This window comes from Hemicordylus capensis, chromosome 5, assembly GCF_027244095.1.
Source record: "Hemicordylus capensis ecotype Gifberg chromosome 5, rHemCap1.1.pri, whole genome shotgun sequence".
Lineage (NCBI taxonomy): Eukaryota > Metazoa > Chordata > Lepidosauria > Squamata > Cordylidae > Hemicordylus > Hemicordylus capensis.
In genome coordinates, this window is record NC_069661.1 from 947,856 (window position 1) to 964,550 (window position 16,695).

Consider the following 16,695-nt stretch of genomic DNA (forward strand, 5'->3'; position numbering starts at 1 on the left):
CTGTAGAATTGGGAAAGGTGCAGAAGAGGGCAGGCAACCAAGATGACCAGGGGCTGCACCTTCCTTAGGGGGCAAGGCTACAACACCTGGGGCTATTTTGTTTAGAAAAAAGACAACTGCGGGGAGACATGATAGAGGTCTATAAAACCATGCATGGTGTGGAGAAAGTGAAGAGAGAGAAATTCTTCTCCCTCCTGCATAACTCTAGAACCAGGGGTCTAGAAGTAGGGGGTCATGAAACTAATTGCCAAGAAATTTGCCAAATACTTTATCACACCATTCTCTGCCACAAGATGTGGTGACAGCCAACAACCTGAATGGCTTGAAGAGGGGTTTGGCTAACTTCTTGGAGAAGAGGTCTATCAATGGCTACTAGTTAGGAGGGCTATAGGCCACCTCCAGCCTCAGAGGCAGGATGCCTGAGTACCAGTTGCAGAGGAGTAACAGCAGGAGGGAGGGCCTGCCCTCAACTCCTTCCTGTGGGTTTCCAGCGGCGCCCTCCCCCCAAGTTATTTTCTAACAACTCCAAGCTGCTCTTTCCCCACCAGCAAAGACAGGCCAGGAACCCCACCCCTCTCTCACACGCCCCGCTTCCCTTCCCCATGGCAAGATAAATACCACCAACTGAAAGATGTCCCTAAAATTGGGGGGGGGATTTCAAAGAGACATTGTCAGTGAATCAACTTTAGACTGGGAAGAGCTTTGCTTGACATGGATGGAAACTGGCAGCTCAGATCAGGTAGGACTGCTGGATTGTGGCCAGCTAGGTATTCAGAAGGACCAGCTGCTAATGCGAAGCAAAGGCTCCATGTAGGGGACTGGAAGGGCCCTGCTCCTGCCAGGTACAACTCACAGAGCAAGATGAAGGGGGGATAATGCTGCTTCCCCCCTGTAGCCAGGCGGTTGTGAGGCCATGGCCAAGTGGGTGGGGCGAGGGAGCAGCTGGTCCCATGGGGGCTAACAGGGAGGAGCTGAGGAGAGCAGCAGGGGAACACAGCTCCCAAGGCCAAGAAGAGGCATTTGCTGCTGAGACTTGGGAAGGAGATCACTGTAGGGAGCCCTGCCAAGATCTCCGGAAACAAGCAGCGTGCTCCATGGGGGGCCAGCCCAAAGGCCCGCCTCCTCGCACTGGCTGGGAAACCCACATGAAGACACATCTGCTGTGCACCTTCTTTAAAAATGTTAAATTCTTGTTATGTTCGGAACTTTTTGGTTTTTGTTTTAACTAGTGTTTTACTTTTCCTATTTTTATTTTGCTGTCAACCACCCAGAGATGTAAATTTTGGGCGGTATAAAAATATGTTAAATACATACTAACTAACTAACCAACCAAACCGGGCCTGGTAGAAGAGTCCTAGAGAGGACGGGGAGCAGACACTCCGCTGCTGACACCAACAGTTCCTGCCATAATCCCTGAGAATAGAAGGGACTGGCTGTAATAAAGCCAATGCCAGGGAGGCAGATCCACAAGAACTCTGCCTGCAGGGAGAGGCAGGGGCGGGTGCCTGCAGCAGCACTTCCCCCCCACCCCCGAAGCTTGGGAAAATGACCAGGCCAGAGGATGCATCACTTCTGGTTTTTAAAAGGCATCCTTCCACATGGGCCTGTTCTGACCTGGAGGAGCCTGGGCCCACCCCTAGGAGACTCTTCCTTGTAGCTCCACCCCGAGAGAGACAGTCCCCTCCCTTTGACGAGATTCTGTGCGGCCCCCCTTGGACGACGACGGTGGAGTCACTTCTGCACCTACCTTCCCATGTCAGCATCTGCCGCCCCATCCCATCAATTCAAATGAGCCAGAATTTCCACATCTCTTTTAATAATAAGCACGCGCTGCTGCCCCCGCAAACAGCACCTCCACTCCACGGGCTCCCAGGCACTGGTACGGCATGGACCAAACTGACCGCTTCCAGCAGCCCGAGGGAGAAAGCCAGCTCCCCACTCCACTCTGGCTGGAGCAGGGAGCAGCAGGACCCATCCCAGTCATGCAACCAGCAAGGCCCAAGGCCAGTGCAATGTGGGAGGGGGCAGGGAGCAGGGAGGTCCCCACCAAGGAAGAGCCACCCCTTGTACCAAAGGTTGCGGAGCGGAGCAGAAGACACACACACACACCATGATGGCAGTCACAGTCCAGCAGGGGGCTGGGCCCAGCCCTTGGGCCCAGGGCAGTGGGGTCCCCAGGCCAGGGGGCAGACCTCTGGCCACACCACTGGAGGAGGGGGGGGCAGGGCAGGGCAGGGGGACGCGACAGGCTGTCTGGGCGGGGCAGTGTTGGTGCTAAGGCGGCAGTTCTCCACAGTGACCGGCAGGGGGCAGAGGCCCCCACTCACCCCCACCTGCTGCCTGGCCCTGGGGCAACCGTGGCAGGGGAGGAGTCTCTGAGGCGGCATGAAGGAAGGAGAGCAGCCCCCCGGAAGCAGGAAGGGGGCAGCCAGGCAAGCGGGACAGGCGCCCCTCAGACAGGCAATGTGGGTGAGGCGCCTCGTTCTTCAGGGTCCCCGTCCGTCTGCCCCCCACACAGACTGCGGAGCTCCATGCCAGCGGGAGAGCAGGGAGGCCCCTTGCCAAGCAGGTGGGCCGCCTCCTCCTCCTGGCTCTCGTCCCCAGCAGCCTCCTCCTCCTCCTCCTCCTGGCCGCGCCCCACCTCAATCCCCGAGTCACCCGTGAGGCGGCGGTGCCGGAAGTGCTCGGCCTCGTCCATGCCGTCGGGCCCCTCGTCACTGTCGGAGAGGCGCCGGGGGTCGCCTTCAAAGAGCTCCACGTTGGAAGAGAAGAGCGTGTGCTTGGCGGGCGGGGCGGGGCAGGGCACCGACTTGCTGGCCAGCCCCCAGCTGCCCCCTGTGCTGCTGCTGCAGCCGCCGCCGCCGCCGCCTGCCTCGGCCTCCCCCTCGCTGGGAGAGCTGGCCTCCGTGGCCGACAGCGAGGCGCTGCTGGGCGAGGTCAGGCAGCTGGACTCGCAGGAGCAGCTGGTGTAGTTCTCGGAGCTGCCCGTCAGGGTCAGCGTGCTGGAGCCCAGGCGGCTGGCGGAGCCCCCCAGGATGGCACTGTAGGGGGGAGGCGGGGTGGTCGGGCGGTGGGCCACCTCCTCGTAGGCAGGCAGCTTGAAGGAAGCCAGCATCCCTGCAGGGGCAGCGGGGGGGGGGAGAGAGGAGAAGGCAGCTGAGCCGGGCAGCGGGAGGAGGCCGAGAGCCTCCAAGGCCACGCTCCAAGGCCACGCTCCCAGGCCCCACCCAGGATGGGCGGGGGGAAGTCTCGGGACACCCCCAGCACGCTGCCTTCCCCATCCACCCTGACACCACGGCAGCTCCCCCTCCCCCTCTGAGAACCACCAGCCTGGAGTTGAGTGAATCCTGCTACTGAGCACGAGAAGCAAAAGGCCACCCACCTGGCCCCAGCATCCTCCCAGGGGGCTGCACACATCTGCCGGGGGCCCTCCAAGGAGCTGCCACGTCAGGGGGCTGAGCCCAGCTGGCCCACCAGGCTCCTTTCTGACCTTGCCCTGCTTAGAGTTCTCCAGACCAGGGCACAACTGGGCCACCACCTGCCCTCCCCGCTCATTCTGGGGACAGCCCTGACCACTGCCACCTTCCCTACTGGCTCAGAGCCAGCCCGGCAACAGCCCTCTGGCGGCAACCTGAAGCCACTCACTGAGATCCATCATGGACGGCGGGTAGTTGCAGGCACCATGGTAGGCAATGAGGTTGATCTCGCGCTGCCGCTGCTGCTGCTGGAGGCGCAGTTTGGCCCGGCGGTGCCTGTAGGCGCAGCAACAGCTGAACAGGATCAGGATGGTCCAAAGAAGCCAGAACCCTGGAAAAGAGGAGGAGGAGGAGGAGGAGAGAGAGGAGCCAGTCAGAATACAGGCCCCCTCTCTGGCTGCACCTTGAGCCCTGGCCGCCACGCGAGGAAGAAAGCTTTTGGCTGGGCTCCGGACATGGCAACCTCGAGGGGAAGGCGAGGCCTCTAACGGCCCTGACAGGCATGGGACCGGGCCGCCGGGAGGGGAGAGGGCAGGGCGGGGGGCATCGATCCCATCAGTGAGTGAGTGAGTCAGTCAGTCCGTGCAGTCTGAAGCCAAAGCCAGCTACTGGGAAGGCCCCTGGAGATCTTCTAGTCCACCCTCTCCACAGCATCCCTGACAGACGGCCACCCAGCGGCTGCTGGAAACCTCCAGCCACGGAGAGCCCACCATGGGGCAAGGCAGGCGTTGGCACTGTCCAGCCCCCCCTCCTCCCCCCAGCCAGGAGATGCCTCTAGATCGGCTTCCTGCCCTTTCCGCGCCCACACGGGGTCCACTCCAGGCGCTCCTCCCTCCGCCCTTCAGATCTCGCCGGGCTCCCGTCTTCAGTTTGTCCTACCAAGGCGAGGGAGATTTGAGGCGCAGCTGCCTCTGCTCCGCGCAGCCCCCTTTGCCTCCACGCTGCCTGCAAGACCTGCCCAGCTCTACCTGATGAATGGCCGGCCAGCCGGCCAGCCTGCAGCAGAGCTCTCCTCCACAGCGGGCCACGCGAGAGGGAGGGGGGGAGGGAGAGCACGGGGGGGGGGCAGCTCCTCGGGCGCGCCTGGCTGCCCGCCTGCCTCCCCCGCGCACCGAGAGGGGCCGCTCCGTGGGGCTGCACCCCACCCCACCCCCCGCCGGGCCGGGCGCGCCGACTCACACCAGAGCTCGTAGTAGTAGATGCAGCAGCCCGTCTCGCCGCAGCAGTGGCCCGTCTCGCAGACGTAGGGCTGGTTGTTCACCCCGGGGCAGTACTCGCGGGCCTGCAAGACAGACAGACAGGCGGGCGGAGGGAGAGCCCGGCAGGCGCGCAGGCCCAGGCAGCCCCTCGCCAGGCAGCCCGCCCGCTCGCCCGCCCCCTCCTTCCAGGCCTCCTCGGGGGCCGCCGCCGCCGCCGCCGCCGCAGGCTCCCCGCCCCGCGCGTACCTGCTGCCGCTCCCGGCCCAGCAGGGCGGCCCACCCGGCCTGCGCCGCCTCTCTCCCTGGCGGAGGCCGCGGCCGCTCCATGACGCCACCTACAGCCCGGCCAGGCCCCGCGCCGCCCGCTGCCCGGGCCGCCACCGCCGCCGCTGCTGCTGCTGCTCCGCCTGGGGCCTGGCCATGGCGGCCGCGTCCCTGCCGGCTCCTCCGGGGGCGGCTGGGCCCGGCTCCGTCGCCCCGGCCTCTGCAGCCGCCATGGCTCCAGGCAGCAATCCCCGCCCCGCCGCACGAATCCCACCAATCGATTTCCGCTCCCAGGGGCGCCACCAATCAGCGCCGGAGCTCTCTCTACGCTCCAGCCAACGGGCGATCGGCTTCTACCCTAACAACAGCAGACAAAGAGATGGCGTCCCGCCCCCCATGGTGATGGGCGCGGCCTGACGCCAGTAACTATCATCCACCTCCGTGGGCAACGATGAACGACAGTTCCGCCGACCAACGAGGGTACGAGAAAATCCGCCCTACGAGTGACCGGCGGATCAACTGGCCAATGGTCAGAGGACTATGGTAATCCGGCTGCTACACGTCGAGAGAGCGACTAAAGAGCATGCTTACTGGGAGGGCTCTCTGGAAACCTATCAACCAATCAAATGCAGGCACTGGCTGCAATAGGCGGGGGCTTCAGAAGCGAGCCAATGGGAAGCTGCGAGGCAAATAGATGGGTGGGGCTTCTGAAGGAGAGCCGTTGGCAATAGCAGGCAGGAAGAGCCTGTAGCTGTCGCTCTGTCCCGCCTCTTCCGCCAGGCCCCTACGCCCAGGAGCCCTCCCTCCGTATCTTCCTCCCCCCACGCCGAGGGGGCGGGGCGCCAGGGGAGGCGCAGCTGCCTCTGCTTCCCAAAGCTCCCTCACGCCCCGCCCCGCGGCTGCAGGCAGAGCAACTCTCGGCGACGCTGGAGCGGAGAGAGCAGCGAACGGAGCGCCAGGAAGGAGAAGCAGCCTCTCCCCCAGCCCGGCCCAGGAGGACCAGCTGCTCCTGGCCCCGGAGGAGGAGGAGGAGGAGGCTGCTGCTTTGGTGGGGCTCCGTCTTGCCAGCAAGCCCTGCCGCCCCGCCCGGCCTGGCCAGCTGCTCCCCACTCTCTGCTTGGAAGCCCGTCGCTCTGCCCAGGCCAGGGCCGGGCGCTGGTGGTGGAAGAAGGCGCGGCTGAGGCCGGGGCAGCCTGCCCTCCTCCTCTGCTGCAGGTTCCGCTAGGCTGCCTGCCACTTGCAGCGCCCCTCCAGCAGCCAGTCGAGTGCTACGCTACCTAAGAACAGCCGCCCTGCTGGATCAGGCCCAGGAAGGCCCATCTGGTGCGGCATCCTGCCTTACACAGTGGCCCACCAGCCGCCGCTGGAAGCCCACAGGCAAGAGGGCAGGCCCCCTCTCCTGGGCGCTTTCCAGACTAGCTGCTCAACAGCAGCAAAACGCCTCCTTTCAGGCAAGTCACATTCAAAATGTAAACAGCAGGGTCTCTCGGAAACAACAACCCGGAATTCAACAACTTTTTTACACCAGACATACGACATAATCGATTAAATTAGAAACAAGGCATTGGCAACATGAACGGCCCCCTGCTGCCCACGTAGGGACTGCGGTGTCACAACACAAAGTGTGGAAGCACACTTCCGAGATACATCCTGACCCCATTGCAGGGTCTAATCTGGAAAGTGCCCTGCAGTTACTCCCGTGCAACCTGCCTCTGAGGCTGGAAGTGGCCTCTAGCCCTCAGACAAGTAGCCATGCTCAGTGAAACCAAGAGACACTCCAAGCACCACTTACTCTGACTTTGCCAGACTGCATGCTTTCAAGGCTGTAATAATGGGTGATTTCAATTTCCCACACACAGACTGGGTGAATTTAAGAGAAAGTCCTTTGCTATGAACCCCACCGCCCATTCAGATCATCAGGAGAGGTTCGTCTGCAGGTGCCACCGGCTATTCGGGGACAGCCAGGCCTTCTCTGTTGCTGCTGAAATAAGAGCCTCCTCATCTCTGACAACTTTTAAACAGGCTGTCAAGACACTTTTGTTCACCCAGGCTTTCATTTAATTTATTTATTTATTACATTTATATAGCTCTTCCTCCGAGGAGCCCAGAGTTACAGAGGAGCTTCCTCGCTACAACCCTGTGAGGTAGGTTAGGCTGAGAGATACATGACTGGCCCAGAGTCACCCATTGAGTTTCATGGTTGAATGGGGATTCAAACTCAGGGCTTCCTGGTTGTAGCCCAACGCTCTAACCACTATGCTATGCTGGCTCTCAATTAGATACTGTTTTAATAGTTTTATTATTTTTAATAGTTTTAACATTGTATTCAATTGTTGCAATATTTTTACCTTTTTACTTGTCTTTATTATTTTGTTATAAACCGCCCAGAGACTTGCATTTTGGGAAGTATACAAATAAGTTAAATAAATAAATACACAGGTAATGACAAAGAAGACCACCTTGGACTTAATCCTGAGTGGTGCACAGGACTTGGTATGAAATGTCGTGGTGGTGGAACCTTTAGGGAACAGTGACCATAATGTGAACAAATTCAGCATACATGTGAGGAGAGAATCATCTGACACAGACACTTTGAATTTCAGAAGAGGAAACTTCTCTAAAATGAGAAGTTTGGTGAAAAGCAAAATGAAAGGGAAAGCGCTGCAGATAAATTTCTGGGCAAAATACAAGGTGCTGCTTATTACCTATAAAGCCCTAAACAGCTTAGGCCCTGGGTATTTAAGAGAGCATCTTCTTCACCATGAGCCCCACCGCCTGTTAAGACCATCTGGAGAGGTTCGTCTGTGGTTGCCGCCAACTCATTTGGCAGCTACTCGGGAACGGGCCTTCTCCATTGTTCCCCCTGGCCTTGGGAATGTGCTCCCTGTTGAAATAAGAGCCTCTCCATCTCTGGCAACTTTCTAAAAGGTGCTGAAGACACATTTATTCACCCAGGCTCTTAGATTTATGGTTTTTAATTATTTTAATTGTTTAGTTTTGAATTTAATTGTTTTTGATGTGAAAACCTGAGCCATTATAAATCAAATAAATAAATAAAATAAAACCAAGAGAGTCATTTAAAACCACAATAATAGAAGCCCAGTTAGAATATATACCAAAAAAGGAGGAAAGGTACCACCAAGACCGGGAGGATGCCAGCATGGCTAACAGGTAAAGTCAAGGAAGTTATAAAGGGGAAGGAGACTTCCTTCTGAGATTGAAAGGTCTGCCCAAATGAAGAGAACAGAAAGGAATAAACACTGGCAAATGAAATGCAAGGTGTCAATAAGGGAGGCGAAAAGAGAGTTTGAGGAACATTTAATTAAAAGCATCAAGGGGAATAAAGAGAGTGTCTTCTTCATTATGAGCCCCACCGCCCATTGAGGTCATCTGAGGAGGTCCGTCTCCAGTTACGGCCAACTCGTTTGGTGGCTACACAGAGACGGGCCTTCTCGGTCACTGCCCCGAGATTGTGGAATGCGCTCCCTGCTGAGATACGATCCTCCCCATCTCTGGCACTTTTCAAAAAACACCTGAAAACCCATTTTTTCACCCAAGCTTTCTCAGCTTCCTACATTTTGGGGGTTTTAATATCTGGTTTATTTTAAAATTAAAAACCCGATTTTGGAGGTTTTAATCACTGTAATTGTTGTTTTAAAATGTTTTTAAATTGTTAATTGTTATGTTGCTTTTAATTTGTTTTAGCTCTTTACTGTTTTAGTGGTTTGTTTTAATTGTAAACTGCCCTGTGCCATTTTGGAAGGGCGGTATACACATCAAATCAAATCAAAAATAAATAAATAATAAATAAACAAAACCTTTACATACACCAGAAGCAGGAAACCTACCAGGGAGGCGGTTGGACTATTAGATGATGAAGGAGTAAAAGGGATTATTGAGCAGGATATGGAGATTGCAGAGAAGCTAAACAGGCTCTTTGCTTCTGTCTTCACAGCAGAGGATACTGAGCATATACCTGTGCCTGAACCAGGCTTCCCAGGGATATTTATTTACATTTAAAAAAATATCTCATTCTTCCTCCAAGGAGCCCAGAGCAGTGTACTACATAGTTAAGTTTCTCCTCACAACAACCCTGTGAAGTAGGTTAGGCTGAGAGAGACACGTGACTGGCCCAGAGTCACCCAGCAAGTATCATGGCTGAATGGGGATTTGAACTTGGGTCTCCCCGGTTCTAGTCCAGCACTCTAACTACTACACCACGCTGGATAGAAGCTAAAGAACTGAGTCAGATAGAGGTGATGTTCTAAACTGTCTGGAAAAAATAAAAACCAAAAAAATAGCCAGGGCCAGACAGCATCCACCCGAGTCCTTAAATAACTCAAATGTGAAATTGCTGGTCTTGCAAATATACATATTTTATCCCTACAATCAGGATCTGTACCAGAGGACTGGAAAGTAGCTAATGTAACACCAATTTTCAAAAGGGGATCCAAGAAATCATAGTCCTGTTAGCTTAAATCTTTTGTGGGCAAATTGATGGAAAGCAATCTCAAGGATGAAATTGTTAAGCATATAGAATAGACCTTGCTGAGGGAGAACCAGCATGGCTTCTGCAAAGGTAAATCTTGCCTCACCAACCTTTTGGAGTTCTTTGAGAGTGTCAACAGGTGTGTGGATAAAGGTGATCCAGTTGTCATAGTATACCTGGACTTTCAAAAAGCTTTTGACAAGGTCTCTCATCAGAGACTCTTGAGAAAGCTTAGCAGTCATGGGATAAGGGGACAAGTACATGTGTAGATTGCTAACTGGTTGAAGGACAGGAAACAGGGTAGGGATAAATGGAGAGCTTTCACAATGGAAGTAAGAAAGAAGTAGGGTCCCCCCGGGATCTGTACTGGGACCGGTGCTTTTTGATTTATTCATAAATGATCTAGAAGTTGGGGTAAGCAGGGCCAAATTTGCAGATGATACTAAACTCTTTCAGATAGTGAAATCCAAAACAGATTGTGCGCAGCTCCAAAAGGATCTCTCCAAACTGGGTGAGTGGGCAACAAGATGGCAAATGCGGTTCAATGTTGGCAAGTATGAATTGATGCATTTCGGGGTAAAACCCCTACTTCACATATTCACTAATGGGGTCTGAGCTGTTGGTGCTCGACCAGGAGAGGGATCTTGTGGTTGTGGTGGACATCTCGTTGAAAGTGTTGACTCAATATACAGCAGCTGTGAAAAAGTAAATTCCGTGCTTGGAATTATTAGGAAGGGGACTGAAAATAATACTACTAATATTATAATGCCCTTATACAAAACTATGGTGTGGCCACATTTGGAGTACTGGGTGTAGTTCTGTTCACCATACCTCAAAATGGGCATTGTAGTACTGGAAAAGTTGCAGAAGAGGCAACCAAGATGATCAGGGGCCTAGAGTACCTTATTCATAAGGCAAGGCTACAACTCCTGGGGCTTTTTAGTTTAGAAAAAAGATGACTGAGGGGAGTCATGATAGAAGTTACAAAATCATGCATGGTGTGGAGAAAGTTGAGACTAGTCATGTGTATATAAAAACCATGTGTCATAGGAAAAAACTGTACAATAATAAAGTGAGATGGGATCCTGTGTCACTGACAGCAGCAGGAAACCTACCTAAAATTTATTTATTAATTATTGATTTAGCACATTTTTATACCACCCCATATATAAATCTCTGGGTGGTTCGCAATATAAAAACACAAAGCACAATTAGAAATACAGATATAAACATTTAAAACTTAGAACTTTAAAACTATAAACTCAAAGCCTGACTAAACAGGTGTTTTCAGATGCTTCTTAAAAACACCCAGAGACAGGGAGGCTCTAATTTTGTTAGGAAGCCTGTTCCAAAGTCACAGGAACATAGGAAGCTGCCATATACTGAGTCAGATCATTGGTCCCTCTAGCTCAGTGCCCAGTTTTGAGTTGCTACCAACTGAGTTGGTGGCAACCGCTACTGGACCTCGCCTGATTATCTTAAGAGGCAGCGGGGCTCCTGAAGAAGGTGGCGTCCTCTTAAACACCTTGGACCCAGCCATTCAGGGCTTAACAGGTAATAACCAGCACTCAAGCATCTTTGTGGAGAAACTAACTGTTCCCTTCCAGGGCACCAAGTGGAAAGCTTTTACCATCACTCACCCCTGCCCCTCTGCCATGGATCCACTCCAGACAAGCAAACCCAAGCTTCTCCGAAAGACCTCCTAGGCACGAGGGGTGCAGGGAAGAGGCAGGAAAAGGGCAGCGGCCTTCTACCAGGCAAGAGAAGGATATCCTTTCCAGGCGGGCACACGTGAGCTCCTGGAGTGACACAGGCTCGGGCATGCACTGCTCTACAGAGGAGCAAGCAGCGAGCGCAGGGGGAGGCAACCCTGGCTCTCCAGCTGCTGCTGAACTACATCTCCCACCATCTTCAGCCACAGTAAACTGCACAGCAGGGGCCCCGTGGAGAGGTGGAGCCCAGCTACAAGTGAAGGCCTCTGGCAGTCGCCACCTGGCCTGTCCCAAGCAGAACATCTCCTCTAGAGCTCACAGGCCCAAGAGACGGAGGGGCAGGGAGAGGCGAGGCAACAGCAATCAGACCAGATGAGGCTCTTCTCAATATTTTAATATTCATTGCATCTCTAATTCATATCACCATAAAGAAACGACCAATAAAACCATGTTCATCTCCAGGTTTGACTGAGCCAGGAACTTTGAAATGCCACCCATCCTTTCCTGCCCTCATGTAACAGCTGACGGCAAGGCTCCTAAAGGCAGCGGAATTGGAGAGGGGGAGGTACAAGAGGAACAGCGGGATTGCTGGAGCCACTTCTTGGGGCCCCATGCCAGTTCAGACGTCCGCAGGGCTGACTCCACACACACACACACACACACACACACACACACACACTCTCCCCCTCCGGGTCCTGCATGACCAGGAAGTAGCCTGCAGCAGTAACACCACCGTGGATCACATCCTTCCACGTGAAGCAGAACTGCAGGCGGCACCAGGTCTGCTTTGAGAGACGCTCTCCTCACGAAACACCTAGGTGCTGGCAGTCTCAGAAGTGGGGGGGGGGAGGCCGGCTGCTGCTGGGGCCCAGCCCGTTTGAGAAGCGATGCCCTTCCTGGCCAATGGACAGCCTGGCACTGCCACCACCCGGCTGCCTCCGCTCAGGGGGAATGAATGGGTTGTGGCCGCCCTCTGGCCCCTCCTCGCCATGATTACAGAGCAGCTCGCAGAGGAGTCCCGGCGCCTTCTAGCAGCAGCAGCAGCAGGCGGCACTTCTCTGGCCCCACTGTGGTGCAAGGGGGGGGGCGGCGAAATGCTGCTAGGCTGCCACCTGTTGAAGCCACAAATTCTTCTTGTAGCAGGCCAGGCTGCAGAGGGGCACCCCAGTGCGGGAGCACGAGTAGCGCTTGAGGTTGGGGCAGCCGCTGACCCCACAGGCGGTGGCTGGGGGCAGGACAGGCAGGAGGGGGGGCAGCAAAGGCAGGGCGGCTCCTGGAGGGAAGGACACGGTGATGCCCTCAGCAGCACTGCGGTAGCAGACCGTGGGGGCCGCGGCCGCCTTGGCTTTGCGCTCGCGCAGCGTCTTCACTTTGGCCTTGCTGGTCTTGGTGAGGCGCTCGATGGTCTGGTTCTTGTTCTCCTCGGCCTTCTTGGCAGCCTGCAGGCGCCGCTTGCGAGCCCGCTCCTCCCGCTTCACCAGCATCTCCTCGGTCAGCTCCTTGGCCTTGTAGCCCATCGGCAGCTCCAGCAGGGGCTGGCTCTGCTGCTTGTGCAGGAGGGCTTTCTGCAGGCACAGAGAGCCAAGTGGCAGCCCCTGGCAGGACCCGGCCAGGCAGCCCAGAGTCCCAAGGGCCCCGCACTCACAAGGGCCCCGGCTGGGAGCACGGCCGGATACACACACCCCGCCCCCCAGGCTTGCTTTTCGGCAGTGCTGCCCAGGGCAGGGTCCTGCTCGAAGGGCTGGCCATGAGGAGACAGGCTTATTCACACAGAGCGGAAAGAGGCCCTTTCCCCTCCAGGGGCTGGGACGGGACCACCTTGGAGGAGAGAGGGGGCCGCCTCGCCCCTCCCTGCCACACGGCCATAGCAGGCCCAGATGAACTGGCCTCCTTTGCCGCTGGCAGGAAGAGAGCCGAGCCAGCTGGGGGCTGGGCAAGCCTGGGCATTGCGCTCTCCTTCCTCAAGCAAGGGCCTTATTCGCCCTCAACCACAGGACCACCCAGGGAGGTTGGCCAGCACACCTGTCATGCGGGGACTGGAGGCACCCTCCGGGAGGCCACCCCAAGAAAGGATTCCATGCTGCCAAGGCCTGTCCGCCCCACCAAGGAAGACAGCCCGGCCTCTGCTGCTTCCTCTCAGCCGCACACGCCCAGACCCGAAGGGCCAAGCAGCCCTCCTCACTCTCCCTCCCCCCAGCGCCCCCCTCCCCCCCGCCGCCTCACCTGCCTGGCGGTGAGCAAGGACTCGTCCACCTCCTTCTTGAGCTCCCCGTTGTCATCCAGCTCCCCCCGCTCCAGGGCGTCCAGCCAGCGCTGCTCCTCCTCTTCTTCACGAGCGGGAAAGGCCAGGTCGGTGTCGAGCTCTGGCAGCGGGGAGGGCTCCAGATTGCTATCCTCATCTAGGGGCACGTGGAGAAGGGGCCTTCGTGACCGCTCGGAAGGGCAGCCCTAGCCAGCTCTCTGCTCAGAAGGAAATGGAGTCGCCCCGAGCCAGCTGGCAACAGCCACAGAGCGCCCCCCACATCATCCTGACCAACGCAGCCAGCCCCCTTGCCCCCTTCTTGGGGCCAGGTGACACATGCAAGCAGCCCAGTGGCCGGGCTAGCTCCAGAAGAGGAGGAGGGGGCCACCGTCCTCCCCTGCAAAAAGAGGCCCTTCCCCCCATCCCCAGCCGGGAGGAATTCCACAGCACCTCACCCAGCCAGGCTCGATACTGTTCAATGGGCACCCCTTCCATGGGCTCATCCTCATCGTCCACAACCATCAGCGGGGAGGGGGAGCGTGGCCTCTCGGGGATGACGGTGAAGGTGGGCACACTGGCGAGGGAAGAGAAAGCCAAGAAGCTCTCAGGTCACACCTGGAATGGCAGAGACCGCAGGAGGGACTCCGGCTAGTTGGGCCCAGCTCTGCACAGCGGGAGGAACATCCAAGCAGAGCAGGCAAAGAGGCTAGAGGCTCCTCAGCTATGGAACGTGCTTCCCCTGGAAACTCAGAAGGGCTGAGCTTTCCCCAGAAGCAGTAGGAGAGAGCTTCAAGTGCAGGCTGCCAGACTTGGGTAGCGTTTTAATCAGTGTTGGCTTCACCTTATTTTAACAGCTTAGATTTTACATACATTCTGAACATGTTAACCGCCATTTGGATGGGTAAAGCTCCAAGAGAGAGAGACGAAAACAATGGCTAGCCACCTCCAACCACCACTGGACATCTTTTCTTTCTATGCATCATTCCCTCCCCCACCCTCCCCACCAGAGGCCAGAGACGCCATACCTCTTAGTGCCCAAGATCTGCCCACCCAGCTTGATCTTGAGCTTCAGCTGGGGCTTGGGGAGGGCAGCACCCAATTCCACTGCTGCCACAACTCCATCCTCACGGTGATGTCGCTTTTTGTGCTTCTTCTTATGTTTCTTGTGCTTCTTCTTGTGGGACCCATGGCTGTTAGACTCGTCCTCATCGCCTGCAGCGGGAAGACAAAGCAAGCAGGCAACCATGATGGGGCTAAGAGAGGAGGCAAACCACCCCCATAACAAGGAGGAGATGTCCTGTAGTCACTACAGGGCATCTTTAGGAACCATAGAAACATAGGAAGCTGCCTTATATGGAGGCAGACCATGGGTCCATCTAGCTCAGTATTGTCTACACCGATTGGTAGCAGCTTCTCCAAGGTTGCAGGCAGGAGACTCTCACAGCCCTGTCTTGGAGATGCTGCCAGGAGGGATCGTGGGACCTTCTGCAAGCAAGAGTTCTTCCCAGAGCAGCCCCATCCCCAAGAAGAATATCTAACAGTGCTTATATGTGTCTCTCATTCAAATGCAAACTAGGGCAGACCCTGCTTAGCAAAGGGGGAAATTCATGCTTGCTACCACAACACCAGCCACCTAATGGCGCAGGAGGGAAATGATTATCAAGCCAGAGGTTGCCAGTTCAAATCCCCGCTGGTATGTTTCCCAGACTATGGGAAACACCTATATCAGGCAGCAGTGATACAGGCAGATGGGAGAGCTGGTCTTGTGGTAGCAAGCATGACTTGTTCCCATTAGCTAAGCAGGGTCCACCCTGGTTGCATATGAAAGGGAAACTGGAAGTGAGAGCACTGGAAGCTCTTCCCCTCAGGGGATGGATCCGCTCTGGGAAGAGCATCTAGGTTCCAAGATCCCTCCCTGGCAGCATCTCCGAGATAGGGCTGAGAGAGATTCCTGCCAGCAGCCTTGGAGAAGCCGCTGCCAGTCTGTGTATGTGGACAATACTGAGCTAGATAAGCCAATGGTCTGACTCAGTATATGGCAGTTTCCAGTGCTCCTATGATGCTGAAAGGCATCATCTCATACTGCGCAGGAGGAGGCAATGGTAAACCCCTCCTGTATTCTACCAAAAGACAACCACAGGGTTCTGTGGTCGCCAGGAGTTGACACCAACTTGACGGCACACTTTACCACAACACCAGCTCTCCTCTCATAATCACAAGGAATGGATTCAGACCAACAGGTGAGGCAGGAACTCCACCATGGGCAAGCCTTTAGACTGGGAATCACTCCCCTCTTGAAAGACCCCGCCCTTCGGGAGTCACTTGGTGCCCTTTCATTTGCCTAAAAACACACCTGCATATTGGCACTGACCGTACCCATGAAGCAACTCAGCTGTTTGTCTCCATCCACTGCGGTGTCCCTTCCTAAACCATGAAACTGACTAGGGAGTCCTGGGCAGCCAAGGATCAGCCTCTCCCTTCCACACACAAGGCTGCGGTCTATGCACCCCACCCGGTGCCTGGAGGCGAAGGGAGAGAGCCAGCATGCTCGGCCACCCTGCTGATGCCCAGGGCTGCGGAAGGAGAGTGGTGTTCTCCTGAGAAGTGCGGAGGGGGGAGCCCCAGCCTGCTCAGCATCCTCCTGCCTGGCTGGGAGGGACCCGGGGATCATGATGTGGCCGGGGGTGGCCACTGGACCAGGGGGCAGGCCAGATTTAGGGAGAAGGGGGCGGCTCTTACTCAAGGGGGAGCCTGCACTGCAGGGGGCGTGGCGGCGGGGAAGCAACGGAGGGGGGGGCGGGCGGCCCCTCCCAGAAGAGCTGGCCCCTCCACTTCATGCCGAGCGGCGGGTGAGGCGCCCAAGGAAGCACGCCTGCCTGCCTGCCTGCCCGCCCTTCTTCCCGGAGCGCCGTTGGCTCCTCTCCCCCTCCCCGCCCCGGCGGCGATCACGGCAGCCGCGCTGCCTGCAGGCTGGCCAGCCGAGCTCGGGGAACCGCGCAGCTCTCCCTGCCGAATGGCCAGCCTGCAGGCAGCGCGGCTGCCAGGATCACTGGGGCGGGAGGCGCGCACACGCACGCGCGCTCACGCGGTGGCCTCTCACCCCGCCCGGCAGCGCCCTCCATCCTGCTGCCGCCGACGCCCCTCCGCCACACTTTCCTCATCAACCGGCGCGGGAGACTCCAACCGGAAGGGGGACGCCACTCGCGAGCGGACACGGCCCGCTCCTTCCTCTGACGCACTTCCGCTCCCCGGCCACTCGTCGATGAGTATGACAAACCTGTGCTACGCCGGGCGCTTTGATGCGTTTGGCGGG

At 56.8% G+C, this 16,695-nt stretch overlaps 2 protein-coding genes across 3 annotated transcripts; both read right to left on the reverse strand.

Moving 5' to 3' along the window:
• Nucleotides 1-1,799: 1,799 nt before the first annotated feature.
• WBP1 (WW domain binding protein 1) lies at nucleotides 1,800-5,294 on the reverse strand. Its single transcript, XM_053254598.1, has 4 exons — nucleotides 4,922-5,294; nucleotides 4,656-4,758; nucleotides 3,646-3,807; nucleotides 1,800-3,117 (listed from the first exon to the last, which is right to left on the reverse strand). Exons 1-4 carry the CDS (start codon nucleotides 5,000-5,002, stop codon nucleotides 2,453-2,455), a joined length of 1,011 nt encoding a protein of 336 aa, XP_053110573.1. The 5' UTR covers nucleotides 5,003-5,294; the 3' UTR covers nucleotides 1,800-2,452.
• Nucleotides 5,295-11,518: 6,224 nt separating this feature from the next.
• Nucleotides 11,519-16,695, reverse strand: INO80B (INO80 complex subunit B). Of its 2 annotated transcripts, none has more exons than XM_053254599.1 (5): nucleotides 16,483-16,695; nucleotides 14,408-14,594; nucleotides 13,838-13,956; nucleotides 13,364-13,539; nucleotides 11,519-12,705 (listed from the first exon to the last, which is right to left on the reverse strand). In XM_053254599.1, exons 1-5 carry the CDS (start codon nucleotides 16,541-16,543, stop codon nucleotides 12,241-12,243), a joined length of 1,008 nt encoding a protein of 335 aa, XP_053110574.1. In that variant the 5' UTR covers nucleotides 16,544-16,695; the 3' UTR covers nucleotides 11,519-12,240. The 2 variants fall into 2 exon arrangements, with proteins under 2 accessions (XP_053110574.1, XP_053110575.1); XM_053254600.1 differs by having other exon boundaries at nucleotides 12,304-12,705; nucleotides 13,368-13,539; nucleotides 13,833-13,956.